This window comes from Lonchura striata, chromosome 1 (genome assembly GCF_050655825.1).
Source record: "Lonchura striata isolate lonStrDom1 chromosome 1, ASM5065582v1, whole genome shotgun sequence".
NCBI lineage: Eukaryota > Metazoa > Chordata > Aves > Passeriformes > Estrildidae > Lonchura > Lonchura striata.
The window spans coordinates 20,129,464-20,152,293 of record NC_140703.1 but is presented as its reverse complement, the minus strand read 5'-3'; the positions used below and the strand labels follow the sequence as shown (position 1 = coordinate 20,152,293).

The following is a 22,830-nucleotide window of genomic DNA, read 5'->3' as shown; positions in this document are numbered from 1 at the left end:
GCACAACAACCTCTCCCATTGGTTTAAAGGATAGTTTCTCCTTCTTATTCTGCCTCTATTTTTTATGGAAAAGAAATAAAAACTCTGTTGATCAAACCAGGAGGAGCTGAAACACATGGAGTGATGTCCCTAGTGGGGCAGGACCTGGAATGTCAGAAAGAAAAGCCTGTTTGCTCCTGTGGGATACACGTGGGGCTGTCAGTGGCTCAGTGCAGCCCTGGGCTGCTGCACCTTTTGTTGTGACTTCTGTCCCTGCATTCACAAGCCCCTGGGCCAGGCTGGGGAGTGCCTTTGGTTTTGGTGGAAGCGGGATCAGAGAGGCTGACAGATTTCAGGGAATAGGCTCATGTGGAGCTCTGCCTCCCCACCCCCAGTACCTGCTTGAGGATTTCTGCTGCCGTCTCATGTGAGCAGTCGAATATCACATAGAACTCCTTGCCCTTCTTCATTTCCTTCAGCAGAGGCCTGGCATCCTTGTTCCCAGAGGGCAGCTGGCGGATTTTGATCTTGATGTTGTATCTGGAAGGGGCTTTGATGAGCTCCTGGAGGCGAATTAGACCTGAGGAATGACAGGCAATGACACAATCACCATCCCGTGCCAGGAAGATTTAGTGTCACTTATACAGGGTCTCTCACACTCCACACTCCCTAAAGATAATTGCTAGTTACATATTTGCCAGCTTACTAGCTAATATTATTAAAGCTTTTCATTCCCATGTTTAGACTTGGCTTCTAAATATTTTGAAAGGTGTTTTTAACTGGTTGACTACAGGATATGTTTGCATTGATGTAATACAATATAAACATATTGTAGTATGTTAAAATTGAGACATGAAAAGCAAATGAGGGTTCTTCCTGTGCAGCTCATTATTATTGCAGTACTAACCAGCAAAAAGATAAAATTGGGGAAACCTCCTCCTAACAGTCCTGCCTCGTGTCACTCAGCAACTGTGAGTTCTTAGAGAGTCTTTTGGGACGCAGCTCTACATGGGTGATTTCTCAGACTCAGTGCTCAGCTGGCACAGCTTTACACGCCTCAGCTGAAGTCAGTGGAGCTCAGCCATAGCCTTGTCCAAGTGTTTAAATGCACTGCAGTTCCACTGGCTAATTCAACACTCCAGTGAAATTTGCACTGCCTCCAAAACCGAGGGAAGATAGTTAAGAGCTCTTTGAGGTGTGTGATTATAGCCTCTCATTATCCACAAATGCAATTCACCCACAAAGAATTCCTGACCTCTGGCTGAGGGGAAGTAAAAGGCTGTCTTAAAAATATGCATAGAGAGAGAGAGGGAGAGAACACAGGTAAGAAGCACTTATTGAACAAAAATCAAACAAATTATTAAAATGAAGGAACTCCACCTATCCTGCTGGGAGTGGGGATAATATTTGTGTGAGGTGTGAGTGCCCCTGCTTGAGTGGCACATTTAAGGCAAGACAAAGATCCCTCTTCCCTCTGAGGTTCGAGGGCTGTTGGCTTTCACTCAAGTGCTGGCAACATGCTTGGGGAAAAGCTGCTCTGCCCCTGCCTGCAGGGCCAGGCTTGCTCCTCACTGGTTTTCTAGTACCAACAATCAATAGAGAAAATGAAACATGATGAGATTCAGCTGGAAATGCTGCACGCACCAGGAGCTGGGCCTGGCTGGGAGCCAGCTGAGGAACAGGAAACCACTGGAGCTGATTCTGATGGGAATGGGCTCCCAACACTCACTGACAAAGGGGTTGGGGTCACCTGGCTGGGAAGGTGCAGCTGGGGTGTTCCCAGGGCTCACCCCTGGCTGCAGTGCCCTGGAGTGGTAGCTCCAGGAGGGAAGATGAGATTTGGAAGGAGGAGTCCAGGAAGCCTTCATCTCATCTTCACCTCATACTGAGAACTGTGTTTGTCTTCCCAGCAACAAAAAGCAATTGAGTGCACATGTGAAAGCAAAAGTGAAAAGCGAAAAATAAAAAACCTAAAGAATTTGCCAAGCCACCTCCCTCTCCTTTAAGGGGGAAGAAATTACTGTGTGCCTTTAAAATATCTCCTTTGACCCCATCAGGATGGGACCTTGCAGTTCCCAACGCTTCCTGCTGCCACATGAACTGGAGATGGAGCCCAGGTGTGGTGTCCTGGAGAAGCCAAAGCAGCAGTGAAAGAACTGCAGCTGTTTTTCTGGAGGATACCCTCTGAGCCCATCCAGTGCCACCACCTGCCTTGGGCAGGGAAACTTCCTGTGAGACCAAGGTGCTCTGAGCCCCGTCCAACCTGGCCAAGGTGTTTTTATTTCTTGTGGTGTAATTATGTCAAACATTAGGGATGAGAAACAAAAGAGCTTGAGTTAACTGGCGTCACTCTAACCCCAAATCCAAGGACTATTTATACTGATCAAAGTTGACATGTTTACTTTCCTGACTCTGAGTTAATAAGAAGATTGATGATTAATTTAGTTTGTAAGTAACTCTGCAAATGAAATCTCATTAATATCAAGCATTTTGGTGGCTAAGCAGGTACACAGCACTTTGTGTTTTGGAATGCCAATTTGGTTATGGGGTGGGCTGGAAAAGACTTCTTGTTTCTATTCTGTCTAGAAGATTTATCTAGGAGCTACTGGAGAATGTCCAGTAGGGGCCACGGAGTGGATGAGGGGTCTGGAGCCTCTCTCTTGTGAGGACAGGCTGTGGGAGCTGGGCCTGGTCAGTGTGGGGAAGGGAAGGCTGACAGGAGATCACTCAAGCCACACAAATATCCCATCAATACATACAAATATCCATCCCATCAATGCATACAAATGTCCCCAAGGGCTGTCAGAGGATGGTGCCACACCCTGCTCAGTGGTGCCAGTGACAGGATAAGGAGCAGTGGCCATGAACTGAAACACGAGTTCCACCTCAGCCTGAGGGAGAACTGTCCATGGAGGGGGCAGAGCCCTGAAACAGCTAGTCAGGGAGGGCCCAGAGTCTCCATCTCTGGGGACATCCCAAACCCATCTGGAGAATTCTGGGTCACCTGAGTCAGGTGACCCTGCCTTGGCAGGGGGTTTGGACTGGGTGATCTCCAGATTCTGGGATTCTGAAATCAGTTTGAAGCTGTGTTATGGGTTCCATAACCAGGAAGCAAAATGAGATTGACTATTCAAGCCCCAGGGTCTCCTTCCCAAGGTCTGGTGAAGTGAGCAGCTTTCCAAAAGCCATGGCAGCGGCAGGACAGGTGTTTTTCCCTGTGACCCAGGAAAGCTGCTGCCAGGAGGGCACAGCAGAGCGAGCTGCCCCAGGTCTGGTGGACTCTGCCAGAAGCAGCCCTGCAGGCAGGCAGCAGCACTCACCCGTGCTGTCCTCATACACCACGGTGATGATTTTCCAGTTGTAGTAGAGCACGAGGTCCAGGACGGCCCTGCTGATGGCAGCGTAGTCGGGGTACAGGTTGATGTAGAAGGCGTCCCTGTTGTCCACGGCGGGGTGCTTCCAGCGGGTCTGGATGTGCGGCACCTCCAGGGCGTTGCAGATGGACTGCACGGCGCTGACCGACGAGCTGTGTGCTGGCCCGAACAGGGCGGCCACACCCAGGGCCAGCTGGTCGCAGGCTGGGCACAGGAGGGCACAGGCAGCTCTTAGTGGGTGGCAGCAAGGGACCTGTGGCATGCTTGCTGAGGGCTTTTACCTTCTATCCATCCCCATCTCTTCAAATGAGAACAGAGCATTGCACTGCTCCCAGACCCACCGAGAGACGTGCCAGTGCTTCCTGAGGTGTTCAGGGGTGGTTTAGAGGGTAAAGGGAGAGGCTGAGAGAGCTGGGAAGGGGCTCACCCTGGAGAAAAGGAGGCTCAGAGGAGACCTTGTGGCTCTGCACAGCTTTTTCCAGGAGGGGACAGCTGTGGGGGTTAGGCTGTGCTCCCAGGAACAGGGACAGGAGGAGAGGGAACGGCCTCAGGCTGAGCCAGGGGTGGTTTGGATAGCATGGCAGGAGAATTTCCCCATGGAAGAAAGGTTGTTAAACATTGTCAGGTGCTGCCCAGGGAGATTTGGAGTCCCCATCCCTGGAGGTGTCTAAGGAAGGGCTGGATGTGGCACTCAGTGCTCTGGGCTGGAGACAAGGTGGGGATTGGGCACGGCTGGGAGGGCTTTTCCAGCCTCAGTGATTTTGGTTTGATTGTGGTTCCAAAAATGGCTTTACTGATCAGCTTTATATCCTTGACCTTGCTTGCTGCAAATAAAACCTTTTCTGCTCGTTGCCTTGCAGATCCCATGGATTCCTGAACTGCCTTTCTCAGAATGGCTTCATCCCAGAGGAACCAGTGGCTCTCTGGCTGCCACAGGAGCATCACAGCCATGAAGTTCCATGTCAGAGAATCAGGTAATACATCCCATAGCAGGCTCTCCAGAGATCCCCCTGGGACTGGCACCTTTCTGCCTGTATGAGCTGCTCTCATTCCAGGCTGCTGCAGGGGAACAAGCAGCAAAGGGCACCACAATTCACTGCCCTCCAAAATTTGTGCTTACAGAGCAGGCAGGAGTGACCAAAGCCCTTTGAAATGGCACAGGGAAATAAAAAACACACACACACTGACATTTTATACCCCTCCAAATACATCAACAAAGCTCTTCTTCTCCTTGTGCCCATATCTCAGCCTGAAGAGCCCTGCCTGGAACTCTCTCTGCATTTTTCTTTCTCTCCCATGTCTTTGCAGACTGACAGACAGGAGATTAAGTAATACTAGTTATTTCTGTCCACTGGTAAAACTTACTGCCAATGTTTTTAACAAGACTCCTGGCTGAGAAAAAGCCCTGCACTGAGCTGCAGGGCTGCTCTCCTTGTGAGGGTGGGAAGTTTAGAAATTGCTGTGATTGAGAGAAATATTAAATACATCAACTTCCACAATGAGCTGAGATTCTCAATTTATATTTAGCTCTTTGACTGAAATAGAATATGACAGAAAATCAATTATTTTCTGTTTCCATTCTACAAATGAGTGTTTCACAGACAGCATGAAGTGCACAGGCTTTCCAGGTTTAATTCAGAAGCCTTTCTACAGCATTACAGGTTTAATATGGAAATGCCATAAATAACTTCAATAATTCATGATGAGAAGAAATTACTGCTGTCTGTGTGAGTTTCTTGCATGTAGATTGACAACTTCCTATATATTAAATGGAGAAGGCTCTTTCACAACAGTCACAGAAGAGATTCGCACTCTACAGGGAATCTGAAATACTGTATCAGCCTGGATTATACGGATTATAAATCCACCACATTTGAGATTCTACAGCATATAGCTCCAGCATATACTTGATAAATGAAAAAGAATGTAAAAAATGCCATTGAAAGCACTTTTTGATGTTCTTTGAAATCATTCTTCTTTTCTCCACTCTTACTAAGAAATGGAAGTTGCACGAGGAAAATTTGGTAGTGCAGATGTTTGAAAGGTGACAGCTCACCAGCTTGGTTTCTGAGGTGAGGCATTTTTATTTTCCAGCCTTCTAGCAAATCCAGTTCCAGGAACTGGGCTGCTCTTTCCAACATTTAATCAAACTTTGAGCTTGCTTTCTGGAGGCCAAAGAACACATGGAGCTAAAGGAAAGTTGTAACTTATTACCCCTCTCTGTTTTGGCCTGCAAGTCAATTAGATGGGAGTAAATTGGGCCACAATTTTCCTTCTCAGGGAAGAAAAAAATAAAAAGAGACAAAAAAATTCCAAACTTGACCACTCCAATTCTTACAGTTGTTTATAACAGAAAAACTTATTTCTGCCTCCAAGCCATTGAGCATTAATATTTCAGGGGGGCTACTGGCCTTGGTCTTTAAAATGCCATAGAAATAATTTACCAATAATGGGTTGTGACATCCCACTGTGCTTCCTGTGAGTCTGTGATCATTTTTCTGCAGAATTCCAGGTGGCAAATCTATGTGTTGGAAAGAAAAATGGCTTGGATTTGCCACCTGCAATCTAGGGTTCTTAGCATGCAGACAGGATGTAGGGGTTTATTCAGGAAGCACATGACAGGTCCAAGCCCAGCTTGATTCTTAGTTCAAACTCTTTTGAAAGATAAATGTTATGGTACACGTGATACAAGCAGAGCAGAAAAGGAGATCAGGCTGGGGAAAGATATAAAGTACAAACCAGGGATGTAACTGACACAATAATTGAGATATTTACCTCTTCTTGAGGCTTCAAAACTATCAAAAAGATTAATTCGCTGGATGTCATAGGTTAATGTGGTATTCGGCATCAGTGTTCTGTTTCTATTAATGTTGGTGACAGCAAACTTGAATGCCAGTTCTTCAGTATTAACAGGTTCATTTTCCATAGTTTCGAATATCCCTCCTGTTGGAACAGACACAAATAGGAAGGATTATTCACCTCTTAATTGCCACACAGAAAGAGGGAAAAATAAATTATGAGCCATAATTTCTGAGTATTCATATTGGAAAGCCTGATGGCTGCTCAAAGCACTACAGCAAAAGCAGGGTGGATAATTAATTTTTATCTGCTGTGGCACTGGGGTTAACTCAGAATTATGAATGTTGCTCCACAAACACCTGGGGAAGACAACATGTGTTTATTGTCCAGCCTTTTCAGAGGAATGTTTTAAATGCTTGTGAAAACTTCTGTGCAGCTCTTTTCTAATGAAAGTAGGGATGGACATGGCCCTTGTTCTCCCTGCTCCAGTCCAATCTACGTTTGGAGATGGAACTTGGATGTGTGGATGTTTCCTGAAGTGTTTCTGCACACCCTGACAGTCCAAGATCCATGGAGGAGCTTGAGAGCAAACGGACTGAGAGCGTCCCTTGAGCTTTGTGTTCCCTCTGGTTTCTCCTAAACCTCAGGCAGCATTGTTGGTCAGTTTGCTCAGGGACAGGGGAATGTTTTTCCTTTTTCCAAGAAAAATGAGCTGAACCTGTGGACACCTGCTTTCCAAAAGAGGACTGTAAATAACCCAAATTTTGTAAGTGCAATGATATTGCCTGGAGTGTGTCCTGAGATGGCCAAGGTTTCTCAAGGCCACAGCCTGTCCCAGTAGACTGGGATGTCTGCTCCCTCCAGCCTCTAGAGACCTTATTATGCCACAGCCCATCCCCACTATCCAGGGGCAGTGGGATTTGAGGAATGCACTGCACACACAGCTGATTTTAAAAAATAGCTCTTCTAAACAGCAATCTCCAGCTTCACTGCTTGGTTTTGCAAGTATAATTTACTCATTTAGTGCAAGTCACTAGAGAATACTTTGGATTTCTCACTTACATATTTCCCCATGTTACATTTGAGGCCTCTCTCTCTGTAATTTCTGGCCATCTGAATACATTCAGCTCATCATCTGCAACCACCTGCAGTTTTGATGCCACCCATGTAGAAACAGTGCAGTCATTAGCTGACTATCAGAAATGGGAACACACTGGAATCTAAACCTGCTTTGAATTTTAATCCAGCAATGAAGACCCTGGAGGCTGCCAAGCCCATTCTGGTAATGCTATCCCTGGAATAAACAGCATTGCTTTATCTCCTGAACCCACACAGAGCAATGCCTGGACATGACTTAAACAATCTGCCAACTTCAGCAATTTTCTTGTACATTCCATGGACTTCTCATGTGCAATGTATGTGCAGGTATCAGAACCTTGGAGACTTCTTCCCTCTTCCTCAGAAAATATCCAAGTGATTACAAAAGAGTATGATATACAAAAAGAGCCAAAAAAAAAAAAAAAAAAAAAAAAAAAAAAAAAAAAGCCTGAGTGCAGGATGTGGAACCAAAACATTGAGTGGAATGCTAAACTCAGCACAGAGCTGCAAACTCCAGATCATCTGAAGGGAAAAAAAAATCTAAAGCCTGCCCTTTCAGATCCAATCCTGTAATTCTTCATCCCAACTACAGACCCAGCAATTTTAGTGGTTAAATTCAATTATCTTTCCCTCATTTCACCCGAGGAAGACAATTCTTTTCAGTCAGCTGCAGTGCCAGCCTGGGCTTGGGCCATAAAGGTTCCACTGCTGAGTTTTCCTTGAATCCCTGCTGGAAGCAGCAGAGCATTGTTCCATCAGGGAGGCTGGATGTCACAGGTAAAAGGAACAGCCTGAGATAACCTGGAAATGAGGGTGTCCACAATCCCTCCCCATTTCCAGTAGGATGGGTATTTTGCCATTTGATCTTGGCAAAAATCCCCTCCACCTCAAAAATTATTACTGTGCATTCCATCACTTTCTGCTTTTTTTAAAATTAATTAAAACTACTTCATCCAACCACCCTTGAGACAACCTTCATACCTGGATGTACACAAGCACTTCCTCATTCTAAGGCCAGAACCATTTCCATCCCTCTAGTCAACTGCCTATTAAATGAAGATTAACTGGAATTAATGAATTATAGCCAGGAACTATTTATACTTCATTAGCAGAATTCTGCTGGATTTTTCCTTTTGGAGAAGAGTCCAAGCTCAGTGGGCAGCAGGAAGACAGGAAGGGAAAGGAGGAGTGATGGAAAGAGGTGAAGTTTTGTGTGGATGTGTTTTCTGAGCAAACAAATCAAAACTCTGCACTATAAACACATTTCCAGGTTCCTTTTGCACGCATGAACAGAGCAGGAGAGCACTCAGGATTGCAGGCTTTATTTGCTGCTGAGATACCCTGGAGAAAACATGGACTTATGGGATGTTTTGGGTTGGAGGGGGTCTTAAAGCTCATCCAGGCCCATGCCCAGCCATGGACAAAGCCCAGGAGAAAGTTCATGGAGGGAATAATTCCTTACTGTGACTGAGCTAGGGGGATATTGCATTAAAAAGGCTTGGGCTGTACCTTTTTGAGCTTGATTCTTCTGCTCAGGTCTATTCAACTGCTGAAAAGGAGTTGAATTGCTGGATAAATCTGCATCACAAACAAGCTGTGCTGTAGCATTTTCATCCATACATCCCTAATGAAATCCAACAATTCCATAAATAGTGTCTTCTCCTTCTTCTTCTTCTGACTGACAGCTAAGCTCAGAATTTATTGTAAGGTCCAGGTTAAAAGAAAAATAGCAGAGTAAGTGACAAGTTTGATGAAGAACCAGTTTGTCAGATGACTCATTTGAATAAAGTAATTACTGTACAGCATTTTAAAAACAAATTAAGCACATCATTATAGAAGGGAAGGAAGGAAGGAAGAAGAAATTTATGTTAACTCAACATAAATGATGTTCCAGGAATGAAGCTGTTATTTCTGAGCGTGAAAACAAGCACTGGCTTTCATGTTGGGCTGCTGGTAACACTTAGGTGGGAAAAATTGTAAATTTTGGAGTCCTCCCTTTGAGCTTCCTCTTCCTTAGTCAGAGTGAATCCTCCACAGCAAACCAAAAGCTGCTGAGTCCTGCTCAGTGGCAGACCTGACTTTTCACTTACAGCACATAATTTGTAACATGATTTCTTCAAGGATGAAGGAAAAAACCCAATATCCAGCCCTCCTTGGAGTTTAGCAGTGGAAGGTAAGAGGGAATGACAGCCTGGTCCAGCTGCTCTGCCAAAAGGGGCTGAGCCACGCGTGTGAGTCAGTGACAGCATCAGCTCCATTCACTCTCTGAGCACAAAAATCCCCACAGCAAGGAAAATGTCACATCTACACAGCACACTTCAGCAGGCACACCTGGAAAAGCTCCCTCAGCTCTCCCAGGCAGGCAAATATTTCCATTTCAAGGAGTCATCAGGGACCGAGGGAGTTTCAGTAAGGGTCAGGGCTGAACCCATGACCAAAGGGGGATTTTACAGTTTATGACTCTTTTCTGCATGGTTGATGGCCATATTTCCTGTCCTAGCTCAGAGGAGGAATTTTCCCGGTCTGAGTGTCAGCTGGCGAGGTGCTGGGACATGGCTGACATGGAAGCAGCCATGTGGAAGCACAGGCCCTGCTGGATGCTGCTCCATCCTGAGCTGGGAGCCACTCACAGCTCCTAGAGGCAGCCCAGTGCCAGCTCAGGCAGGTGCTTTGCCAGCAGGGTTTCCACAAACACCTGGACATCCATTTCCTGCAGGGATTGCTGCTCTGAGAAGCCTCCCCTCCTTTGACTCATGAGAACTCATTAAAACTCACCTGGCAGTCACTGAAGGGAAAGGAGAGCTAAAACCCTAATGAGCTCAGTGCTGCTGCTGTCCCCAAAGAGAAGCTGCTGCTGGTGCCAGGTTAATGTAGAGGAGTCAAGAAGCTAATGAGCACAAGGTTTGGCAGGGATATGGATTTCAGAGGGGTCTGGATCGCAGGCACTCAATGGGGCTGGGGGCAGATTGAAGCCTCAAAAAGGAGCAGGCACAGCAAAGCAGTGCTGAGGAAGATGTTTTTCTCTAGATAATTTCCTCTGACAGCTCCACTTGCACTGGAGCACCTGCTGCTGGGAACTCCCTCAAGCATATTTTTCCATCCTTATTTCTTAGCAAAAGACAGATTCTCCTGTGCCATGTGGTGTCCAGCTGGGAGGCAGTACCTGTGCACTCACCACACTCATCTCCCCAGAAAATAATCAAAGAAGTTATTGCTCACAGTTTAGCAGCATCTTCCTTTGCAGAGTCACCTCTCTGATGGTGTAAGTCACACAGAAATTGTCTGTTACCTCTGATCTAGAGAGGACCCATAAGCTACTCTGCTATGTGGTGTGCACTAGAAGTTTCTCAGGACGAATGGTGAACAGTCCCAGCCCTGTAACAAGCAATAATTGCAATTTGCATTCGCACATCCTGCAGGCTGCAGAGGGTTTGCCCCTGAGGTTCTCCTGGAGATGGAGCACAGTTTGGCTGGCAGAGCCCACTCTGAGCCCATCAGCATTCTGGGCACTGGCTGAGCCTGCAGCAGCCCTTGGAGTAAGAGCTATTATCATCCTCATTTTACACACACTGGAGCTGAGAGCCACAATCCCACCACCACTCCCTGTCCAATCTGTTCCAAAGCTGCTTTGGAAGCCTTCCATGCACTGTTCTCTGTTCCAGCCCGTTGCCACCCTCGCGGAGCCCCTGGCCCCGCCTTGGCATCCTTCATCCCTGCATTCCCCAGGCTGGGTCCTGGCCAGCCAGGCCCCAGCTCCCCTCCTGTGCTGCACCCTGCCACATGCTACTGCCATGGCCCTGCCCCTGCCAGCTGCAGGATCACTGCCCCTCTGTGATCTGTGATCTGTGAAAACCCCAGGGCCCTGCTCTTGCCTTTGGACTTTTCCCTCCTTCTTTCTAGCCATCAGAATCCTGAAGGAAGGATGGTGAGCACAGAGAGGCAAAATCCCCACTCTGGAACTCCCTGGATTTCTGCCTCCCCTATCCCAAACAACTCCCTGTCCCTGTATATTGCAAGCTTTTGGAGACTAAGAAATGTATAGCCAAACAGAGTAATTTTTAAATGTAATAAATACAGGGCTGGCTCTGGGGCTGGGGGAGTGGTTTAATTCTCCTTTCTACGGCTGTGGGGAGCTGATACCTAAGACAGGCTCAGGACCTGAACTGGCCAAGGGAGGGGATGATTCCCAAGTGTCAAACTCAGCAAATGGCATTTTTTTATAAGGCCTGTTTATAGCAAGGTCACTGCCTATTTGTCACATTTGGTATCTCCTCTGTTCCAAACTGCCTATCCAAAATCCAGCTCCATGTTCCAGATGTGGTTTTATTCCAGCTGCTTTTGTGAAGGTTTTGCTCCCAGCTGTAACAAGGCTGCTCAAATTTTGCTTGATTTTTTTCCCAAACTCTCAGAGGGACTTGGCCTTTCTGCCCTTTTCATGCAGCATGGGTAGTGCTGAATGACCAGTGATGAAACTGCTACAAATCCCACTTTGGGCTAAAAATGCTAAAATAATTCTCCACCCAAAATATCCCCCATGAGAGCCAGGGCAGGTTTTTATAATTATCTGCACTCCAGAAAGGTACATTCAGCCCTGATTTGATCCTTTGGAAAGCAGAGGGATAAAAATACATGTGTGCATGTATATATAGAAAAAGTTGAGCTTATTAAGATACAAAGATCTGCCTTTTCCAATGGGAATTATTTCACTTCAGCTTGCGAGTGGAGATAGTTCCCAATCGACATGATTCATATTGCAGAATTTCTAAGTAATGAACTTCTTCCTTTTTACTAACAGTGAAAAAATCTGGTTGACCTCTTGCAACACCAGGCAGGAACTAAAGCATGATTTTCAAGGTGCAAGCTCTCAATTTGATAGGAAGTTTTAAAATTCTTGCTTTTCTCCTTCACATTTTATATCTCCCTCTGCCTGCACTATGCCATGGGTTGTGGGCTGTTCCAATCATTTCTTCCAATTCCAGCAGGGTTTGATCAAATTCCCTCATGGCTGAGCACTCCTCCCACCACGCTATAACAACTTAAATAGTCTCTCTGGAAAAGAAACTTACTTTTTAAGTCTTTCAGAGCCCTGCTTCACAGGTCTGCATTTCCTGAGTGTTTGAGTGAGAGGATTTCCTTCTGAGACACCCAGACATCCTGACACATTCACTGCTGGTCATGTGCAGAACTATAGGGTGCTGCTGGAAGGAACAATCACCAAAAAAAACAACAAACAAACAAACAAACAAACAAAAAAAAAAACCCAAACAAAAAAAAAAAACTGAACAAAAAAGCAATGCTTATATTAAGGAATAAAGAAAGGGGAAAATAATTTGACATAAATAAAAAGCAGAATGAAATGCAAGCTGGTGGGATGAAGACTAAAAGTCTGATGGCACTGCTAGAATTTTTTTATTGCTTTTATCTGAGTCCATCTCAAAAGTATTCAATTGCTTACAAATATAGTGAGGTTTTTTTTGGCAGATACAAAACAATTGTACCTTACACTTGAGGAAACATCAAACTAAAGGAAGCCACAGAGACCCCTAAAGCCACAGCAAGGAAAACTGAATTCAGAGGGAGCTCTGCCACTGCTTCGACACAGACACCTGGTTAAATCCAGAGGAGAGCTGCACAAAAAGTGCTTTACACCATCCTGTGCAGTGGCTGCAAGAAGCGACACTCCCAGAAAGCAGCAATAAATACAGGTGTTTCTGCACTATGACAGCAGAGACCCTTGGAAACAGAAACATTCACTGGATAGAGCCCTGGAAAGTTACTCCAGAGAGGAGCCCTGAGGAGAGGGAAGATGGTCCCACTACATAGCAGTTAGGAGTTTGCATTTGCAATGGAACTGCTTCAAGAAGAGCCATTTTTCTCCAGCTGTTAGCCAGGAATAGAAAGGCATTTCAAAATCCAAACAATGCTTTGAAATGAGTGCTATTTGGCAAACAGCATTTTTGTGCATAAATGTCAGGGTTATATCTTTAAAAATGACACAGTCTGTCTTTTCCTGAGTGCCCATTAAGCATTATTATCTCTAAGATGCTTGGGAACATAAGGTCTTTATTAAAGCTGAAGAAATCCGAGTTTATCCTGAAAAAGCATGGATAAATCAGATCACAGACTGTCCCAAAGTACATCCCTTCCAGAGAGGAGGTGCTGGAGGGAGGTTAAAGTTGGCAGGGGGGACATTTTAAGCCCTAACTTGAGTCTTTGGCTGCTGTCTTTGTGAATTCCAGCAGCTGCAGCTGCACTGAAGGCTGAGCTGCCTGTCCAGCCAGGAATGATGGCCATGGGGGACGTCTGGAACCCCCAGGGCTGCAGCAGAAACTGCTGGGCACACTTGGCACTTTGAACCATGCAAAAATCATGTCCTGATCATGAGTTCAAACATTTAGGATCCCAAACAACAGTAGCTCCTGCTGGCACATCCTCTGGAAGAGGCCATGGGGAATTCTGGCTTTTCCTTCCATCCCAGTTGCTGATGGCAGATTTCTCTGGGGCTGGAGTCGCTCCTCTCACTCTGGAGAAAAGGCTTACAATCATTCAGCTAAGCTGGAGAGGACTTTGCCTGTGATTGTCCCCATCCTTCCTTCTCCCTAGATCGTGCCAGGCCTGGCATTAAGGAAGAATAAACCTGAAGTTTAAAAATAAAAACTGCAAAGAGACATGAGTGATTTGATTGGTTTTCATGATAAGCAACAAATCCCCCTCTTTAGCTTTCCTTGGCATGGAGGAAGGACTTAAACCCAAATGTTACCAGGTTTCCCACTGGATCCATGGCTTTGATTCTCCTGAAGCTCCAGGCACACAGCTGGTGTTTGGGGGACGGGAGGAAATGTGCAGGTTTTGCTCAGGATTTTCTTTAAACCTTACAGCAGCATATTTTCCCTGTGCTACTGCATCATTATTCTGCCTCCCTTTAAGTGCCATTAATGCAGTTTCATCCTTAATTCTTCAGGTATCAGGAAGGAACAGAGAGAAAATAGGCTGCCATTCTCCATTATTTACCTTGCAGCCACAGCAGCAGCTGTTTTAAAGAAAACCAAGGTACATTTCCAGTCCTGGGAAGTGTAATGTCTGAGGAACTCATGTAAGGCAATGCTTTTAAGGGTGGGAGGTGCAGATTTTCCAACAGATCCACTCTAATTAGTAATGTTTAATCAGCACCCGTGCTCTGAGCTGCCACATTTCCTCATAATAATGATGGTTGGCTCTTGAACAGACACTTACTGGAGGTGCCTGCAGTTTAAAGCTTTCTTGGTAATTATCAGTCTGGAACATTTCTATTTCTCCATCTACTGAGGGCCATTTGAGTCTGAAGAATGCCTTATTCAATGTCTACCTTTGCAAATATTAAAGCACCAAGTGTAAACAAAACACTGCTGCACCTGATGACAACTGCACATCAAGTGCTAAATTATACAACTCCAGGAGAAATATGGAATGGGAACCCAAACAACTCTAGGAATGCTTTCTCTTTGTAATGCTTCCCTCAAAAGAGAACTGAGAATGTCCTTCACCACAAATCACACTCAGACTGAGGCATTCCACTGCAGCTGCTTCACTGGGATCAGCTTGATCAGGAATTATTAGTGCTGATTAGAGGTGGTAGCTACAGTTATTACATTTATTATACTAAAGGTCTTCTTAGTTGTAATTATTACACTTATGGATAGGGAAGTTAGATATGTACTTGGGAAAAAAATGGCAGGAAAATCCTGGACAATTTTACCCAGGGATTAAAACTGTGCTAAAAAATTAATAAAAAATTAAAGAAAGAAAAAGACAATTATCTGAAAAACTGATACAATATCTCCAGGCCCCACAAGGGGAATATCTGAGCTACTAAATTGTTACTCGCATTTTTAAAGTTTATGCTACTGGGCATAAATATTCTAGGTTTTTTTTTAGCCTCATAACTTCATCGTAAGAAATAAATTTCCATCAGAAGTCCATAAAATACCCTTGCCATGAAGAGGAAACTGTAATTAGTACCGTGTGTAAAGATGGCTTCAATTCAATACATATTTCCAGAACTGATGAAACAAATGATGGCCATGATGGCCATCATTTCAATGTGTTACCACCAATATCCTGACTGAACAACTTAAATTTCAAAACAAAATTAAAAATGCAGCTGGTGCATGTTGGAACTCCAAATGTCTCTCAGACATTTTTAGAGGTTCCAGGCCTTGGTCAGAAGCATTTTAGACCCTGGAAGGCAGCTGAAAACAGCTGTGATTTTGAGTTTGAGCCATGGAATGAGTTACCAACTTTGGAGGTGGAACAAGCAGTCACAAAGGGTTAGATAGTATAGTAAAAGTAGTTACAAAACAGAGGGAAAATTTTTTTAGTATTGTACAGGGGGGTTTTAGCACCTGTATACGGGGGTTTTTACTTTGTACATGGGAGTCAGAAGTTCTAAGATGGAAGAAAGTGGGCTGATCCTGTTCTTCCGCCTTCTTCTTCCTTGCCTCCATGTTCTTGGTGATGTTGGCACTCACAGATTGGTTTAGAGTAGAAAAGCACTTTGTAATATAGGTAGTAGGTATTGGGGGAAAAGTATAAACATGTAATACGTAAAATATCATATAAAAGATAGTAGCAGCCCTGGGCTGGGGGAGAGAAGAAGAAGACAGCAGACAGAGAGGATGTCAGGGTGTGTGTGTCTCTCTGCCTGGGCTGCTGAGCAAACAGCCACAGCCCGAGAAGACAATCTTTTAGATAACTAATAAGAAACTGCCTTGAGACCGAACAACAGGAGGCTGTGGAGTTTTTCTTTGGAAGCACGGGTTGGAGGAGAGACTTTACCACTACACGAGACCCCAGACCAAGCCTGGGGTTCTCACAGGTGCAGATGTGTGATATTTTTCCTTGCTCGGTTTTCCTCGGTGTGTTTCAGAATTCCCACCCAGGTTATTCCATGATCCTGTGATTCCACATTTGAACAGGTTTATGTTTTTTTGGCAGAACTGACTGGGATCCCTTTTGGGGTAAGGACATTGAATTGAGGTGCTTGTTTATGCTGGAAGGTCATTGGAGATCCTCTGCTGTTCCTGCCTGGCCTGAAACTTTCTGAAATAGTAGAGCAGCAATAAATGCTGCCCAGGGAGCTCAGACAAGAGCGGAGGATCTCCTGGTAGAGTTGTGTGTGTCACAGCAAGTTGGGGCACAGAGTGATGTGACAACACCAGCCTTGCTCCCACTCTGTGTTTTCTGAGACACAGAACATTGAAAAATTGTCAAATTACCCACTGCAATACATCCCGCACGTAAATGAAACACTGTGTACACAACTCTTCTGGTGATTATGGCTCACTACGTGACATATGCCTAATGATTTAGATTGGCTGCTGTGGAGAGGGATTTAATTTAAGGCACTTATGGCATTGGGCTTAAATTATTTCCAAGAGTTGATTGAAGCTTATGTTTTACCCTGCAGCTTGTGCTCAGCTGAGGATCATCCACTGCCTGGGTTCCGTTTGTCTCCTGCAGGATCTCAGCTGTGGGCTCCTGCCAAACTTTGTGTCCCTGTACAATTGTTCAGCAACTTCCCAGAGCAAGCAGAACCTGCTGTGAAATCAGATGCCACAACAAAATTGCCCTACCCTGGTATTTGATTTCTATTTATTTATTTAATTGTGATGTCTGCAGTTTTTAAAGCCACTTTGGCAACAGGTTTTGGATATCTTTTCCCATGAGAATTAGGAAGAATTGGCCATCCACCCCTTAGAAAGCTTCTCCATTTCTCTGTCTCTCAGTGCTCACCAAGAGCCACTGATTGAAGGAACCTGCGGGGTCGGAAGTGTCCCTGTGTAATTTGGTGGCGGCCTGAGCTTAGTGTGAGGCTGCAGCTGCCAGGACCCTTCCCTGGGATGTCACATCCCATGACAAAGCCCACCCCAGGGTCCAGCAGCCACAGAACCCCTGCAGGCCCAGGCCCACATCCCTGGCTGGAATGAGGTGGGAGGGAGCTGCCTGGGGGTAAAGGTGGGGTTTGAGGCCATCTGGAAAGGCACTCCATGAACTTCACTGGCCTTTGGAGTTCCCTAGCACTGCCTGCTCTGGCAGGAATGCTGCTGAAATCCAGGGTGGATTTCACAGATGAAGGTCAGTAACAGAATGAATGTGTCACCTCCCCTTGGAAATGGCTGAGGCCACTGAAGCACTTCTGATTCCATTATCAGCGAATCCCAGGGTCACTAAGGCTGGAAAAGCCCTCCAGGATCACCCAGTCCAAGATGTGCCCCATCCTCTCCTTGTCCCCAGCCCAGAGCACTGAGTGCAACTTCCAGCCCTGCTTTTGACACTCCAGGGGTGGGCACTCCAACCCTCCCAAGTACTCTTTTTCTTCAAAACTCAGCCCTACAGAGGAGATCTGCACTCCTCCCTAGCCCAGGAACATTCTGGAAATGCTGATTTTCCTGAAGGGAAGGGAGCCAACTTGAGCTCTGTGCAGCATCAGAAATCTCTTGCTGAGTGCCTGTACAGAAAACCACCTGGGATTTCAGGGAGCATTAAATAGAAATCAGTTAAATGCATTTGAGAGGAGAACAAACACCAAACTTCTTTAAATAAAAGAGTTAGAACATGGAAGTGTGAAATTTCACACTTTTCTCTGTGTGGATATTTTGTAAAGCTTCATTCTGCTTCCTCTTTGCTCCCTGATGATTATTACATCTCCCTTGCACAAGATATGGAGTATTTCCTGAGAGGAACCTGTAGCAAATGAAACCTTTGAAATACTAAATTGTTTTAGAAAAGGGAAACGAGGGCACCCTTTAACTCATAGATGACACCAGACTGGGTGGGTCTGCTGGAGGGCAAGAAGGTTCTGAAGAGGAATAGGTTGGATATCAGGGAAATTCCTTCCCCAAAACAGTGAGCAGAGGTAGACTGAAGGTTTGAATTCTAGAAAAGTCAGTAAAAGTACATTATTAGGCATTTAGAACTCATTTCTGTTCAATCAAGCTGCAGCAGGGAGCCAAGTTAGCTTGTTAATATAAGAAATTGCTACTGGTCCTTAACACATTTCGATCAGTGTGTGAGAACTGGCAAGAAATGAAGAGCAGGAGAAAATTAAAAAGATCGTCCAGAGGTTTCTGACTGAAAAACTCCTGTTACCTCAATCCAGTGTTTATTTTTGCAGGTGGTTTTTGGTGAGCTCCTGGAGCATGACTGGGATCTTTTCAAAGGGGTGGAGATCTTTAAAATCTCCTTAAGTGGAGGTTGTGCATTTTTTACACCAAGATGTAAAATTGAATTTCATGCTGTTTCTGCCCTGGAAGGAATCTTGCCACGTGCTCTACCTAAATCCAAATAAACTTGGGAAATTGTGACATGAACTTTACCCAACCTATAACCCCATGACATTCATCAAATTAAACATTAAAAATCAGGAGGGTTGTACAATAGCAATGCAAACTTAAATTAGTTCATTTTCTCCCTGTTTTTTTCTCTGCTGAAAATGGAGAGATCTGAGAACCATCTGAAAACCAGTGAAATTTGCAAAAATGAAAATAAAGTGTTTTCCACATTTCAAGCCTTTGGAAGATTGCTGATGTAGCTTTCCAGCAAGGAGGAGATGGAGAGACGAAAGGTTTGTCCTTTTATTTAAAACACAGCATAGCCTGGGCTTGCTTTGATGTTCTAACAGTGAGACTGATTTTTTCCTAGCACATGAAATTATATTGTGGCATTAGGATTAAAAAAAAACCAAAGCTCAGCTAGAAGCTCTATGGCTCCATCCAGAGTGCCAAACACATTTTTGTTTTGTTTTGGTTTTTTTTGTTTGTTTTTTTTTTTTTTTTGCTTTTAGGGAGCATTTTCTGCTGGTTTTCTTAACAACTCCTAGACATTAGTGGTTTAATAAAATAATCTCGTGTTCTGAAACCTTTGGATAATGAACTGAGTGATGGAGCTGTCAGCTCTCTGCCGCTCAGCTGACCAGCTGTCACACCAAGGACTCTTTGGCAATTGGAAGATGTTGGGTTTGATGCTTAATTCCCTTATTCCATCAAAAGACTTTATTTGAAAAGAGTCTTTGAATCATGCATGTGCTGGAGATGTTCCTTATATCTAAATCATCTGCGAGCAGCAAGGGGGTTTTAAAGATTTATCACTTAAAGATTTATTCTTTTTTAAAGAAACAAGTTTTTCTTCGTGTGGGGACTTCTGCTGTGCAAGTGCTTCCTTTGCATTATTCAGACTTGGTGGTGATTAATCACAGATTTCCTCAGCCAGAACCTTGTGCAGAATGTGCCTTGTGCTGCAGGGGCTGGGACACAGCCCAGCACCTGCCGGGGCCCCTGCCCTGCCCAGCCTGGTTTCTTTTAGTTTTAAACACTCAGAGGAACTGTGCAGTTCCAGGACGTGGGAAGGCAGGAGAGGGATGAGCTCTGCTCTGCAGGGAGATGTTCACAGCACCCAGTGGAGGAGTTCCGTGGAAATAGAATTATTGTTGTGAAAACCTGAGGCTCATACTGGAGTTCCAACCTGCTGCAGAGTGACATTCCGAATTGTCCTCAGCTCCTGGGTCCCCTCCAACCTCAGTGACACTGTGAACAGCTGGGAAGCTTTCCTATGACAGAGCTCCACAGTTTGGAAAGGGGTTTCTGGCTGGAGCAGTGCACATTCCACGGAATCATGGAATAGGCTGGGTGGGAAGCTCACTCAATCCCCTGCCATGGGCAAGGACAGCTTACCCAGCTCATTTTCCTCTCTTCCTTTTAATTTTCCTGTTCACACAATCCCAGAATGGTTTGGGTTGGGAGGGAAACTAGGATTCCCATGGAACCCCTAAGAAAAGACACCCAAGAGCGTGGAGTGCAGGCTGTGAGTGAATTCCTGCCCCGAGGGTGTGAAATCCCCCATGGAGGACTACCAGCAGTGCTGGGGAAGCTGCAGCTCTCCAGGGAATGCTCAGGCATGGGCAGGAACCACCCCAGCAATGGTTACTGATGGCACCACTGCTGCCAAGTTAAATGGTAGGGGTATCCAGTGCCTGAGACAAAACAGGAAAAAGCCCTTTTGCCTCTTCACTACTGAAATTGCTTTTACGCCCCAAGTTACCCCATATTGACCAATGTCCATGCCATGGATTTTATGATACCTTACAACTTGCAACCTACCCAAACCCATTTGCAATAAATTATTCATGGTGTTATGGCCCCACTTTTCAGGATTAGCCTCTCTGCCTGCGAATAATTACGGGTGCAATTTACAGCAGATAGGAGCAAGGGCAGTTTTTGGCAGTAGATCTCTGCCTATATGAGTATCCCACAAAAAGATGGTTTTGTGCTATAGAATGTTCTCAGAGTAATCTGTCTCTGGCAAATTTCTCCCATAAAATCAGTGCCTGACTTGAAGTCCTCTCAAAAAAACCCCCACCCCCCAAAAAGTAAAACAGTAATAATGCAATTACTCTATATCTATTTTTGCAACACAGCTTTAAAAATCTTAAAAATCGTTCTTTAAATATGTACTTTATTGCTATCATAATTTCCCTGGGGTCTGCTGCACTGGCAAACTTATGGTGCATTACCTGAAAACATTACTGTGGTCCCTTTGGCACACATAAAAAAGACAGATCTCCCTTGATATTGTTCTAAAAACTATCTCCATGTTCCAGCATTTTGATTTATGAAGTATGGGCTATATGTATTATAAAATTTTGTTTTTAAAGTACTAGACTTACAAAAAGTAAACAGGGCTTCTATCAAGTAAAAAATAAAAGAAGCACAACAAAAATAAAAGGAATTATGTTAAAGGAGGCAAAGCATCAGGGGTTTCATAAAACTTAATTTCTACTCTTCTCCATAGGCTTGAGAGTGCTTACATCTAAATATTGTGAGTAATTCAGATTCGCACCCCAGTCTGACAGAGGTTTTAATGCACTTCCTCCCCACAATGCTGTTTAATATGCAAAAGAGGCAGGGGATGCTGAAATGGGATTTTCCCCTCCATGAAGCCACCATGCAGCTGGAAAATCTTGTCAGGGCTGTTAGCTCCCCTGGAGAAAAACAAAGGGTGGGTTTTGCAAATGTAAATTATGCCATCCTTACCCACTCAGGTGGGGAAATTATGTGGCCAGTGAGACACTGAGGTAGCAAGAAGATGCTGCCTAATAAACCCTGAGGAGCTGAGATATTCCCTGCACTGAGTGCTGCAGATTCCACTCAGGTGTAGAAAAGGTCCTCTGAGCAAAATCTCTTTGTGTTTTCTGACAGATCCCCTTTTCTGACCTGCTCATAGCATCCAGAGCCCAGCTTCCTGGACTGATCCACTCAGAGAAACGAGATTTTTATCTCCTGCTGAGCTTCCATTCTGAGGCTTTTCTAAGGATTTAGTGGATGGATTCAAACTGTGATCTCCACTGAAATATTTAGAGTGGGACTCATAATATTTTTCACCATATTCTTCATTTGGTACTACTGGAGAATGCCAGACAGGAGAAACTTCAATCAGTAGAAAATGTATTTAAAAAGTAGGAATTCCATCCAAAATGGAGAGGGAATGAATGTAAAAAAAGAAAAAAATAATCAGTTCATTTTTGCAAATATGCTAAAGATGTCACAGAACCGTTGCCTGCTTTTCACTCCCTGGTCTAGACACAGGGAAGTGCAGCATGGAAACTGGGGAATATTAAATAGCAACATTTTAGTATCAAAAATTGAAGGGTTTCTAAAACTTACTCAAGTCCTAGCCATAGTGCAGATGGTGTTAGAGAATTAGAGTGAACTTGGGTAATAGTGTTTTGCATCAATGTCCAAATGCACAGTCAAACTGAGAGAGGGTAAATTTAGATTGGATATTAGGAAAAAAATCTTTACTGAGGGCAGTGGCAAACAAATGTTGGAATTAACATGCTCCATCCATCTAGGTAGATGCAGGATCAAAGCACACAGATTCTCCAGTTTACCCATGCCATGCCCATGGAAGGAGCTTTCCTCCTGGATCTGGGGTTGTGTCACATGTTCAAGTGCCAGAAATGAGCAGGATGGGGGCAGCCAAGTGCTCGCAGGAATTTGCAGCTGCCACAAGCCCCTCTGCCCTGCCCTGAACATCCCCAGGACTGGTGAAGCTGAACTCAGGGTCCCCTCAGACCTCTCCTCTGGCCTTCCTTCCACCCATCCCCTCTTTTTCAGTCTCTAACAAAATAAGAACTAAATCTGTGCTGTTTTGTTTCCTTTCCCTTGGTGTCCTTGTTCCCAAAAAAGCCATTTGGTTTCCTTCTGTGCCCCAGTTTGTTCCTCATCCCTACTTTGATTCACTCGTCACTTCTGGTCTTTTACCCTGTGCCAATATTCACTTTCCTCGCCAGTATTTTCCTTCCAAAATTGCTCTATTACATTTCCAGTGCATCCCAACTTTGAATATCAAATTTTATTCTTTATTCTTGCATAAAACTGAGGTTCCTTTCCTAAAAAGCCCCAAAGTGGCAACAACTTGCACAGTTTTCCTCTCAAGCCCTTACTCAGTTGTTCTGTTCCTCACCTTGGTTTTTAGCTCAGTCATTCTTCTGTTATCATCTCTTCCCTCTCACTTTTCATTTCACTTGCACCTCCTCCCCTTCAGT

General features: G+C 44.8%; 1 protein-coding gene across 8 annotated transcripts in view; it reads right to left on the bottom strand.

Annotated features, from left to right (window-relative positions):
- Positions 1-22,830, bottom strand: part of LOC110477866 (glutamate receptor ionotropic, kainate 1) — a 103,646-nt gene that overhangs the window by 46,765 nt on the left and 34,051 nt on the right. For 6 of the 8 annotated variants that reach the window (XM_021544025.2, XM_085570547.1, XM_021544024.4 and 3 more), the window contains exons 2-4: positions 6,129-6,296; positions 3,300-3,557; positions 378-559 (exon numbers count right to left, since the gene is read on the bottom strand). In XM_021544025.2, coding sequence (XP_021399700.2) covers positions 378-559; positions 3,300-3,557; positions 6,129-6,296 — 608 coding nt within the window. Of the gene's footprint in view, positions 1-377; positions 560-3,299; positions 3,558-6,128; positions 6,297-12,316; positions 12,479-22,830 lie in introns of those variants that run through there. The other 2 variants (XM_085570599.1, XM_085570670.1) reach the window with 2 other exon arrangements.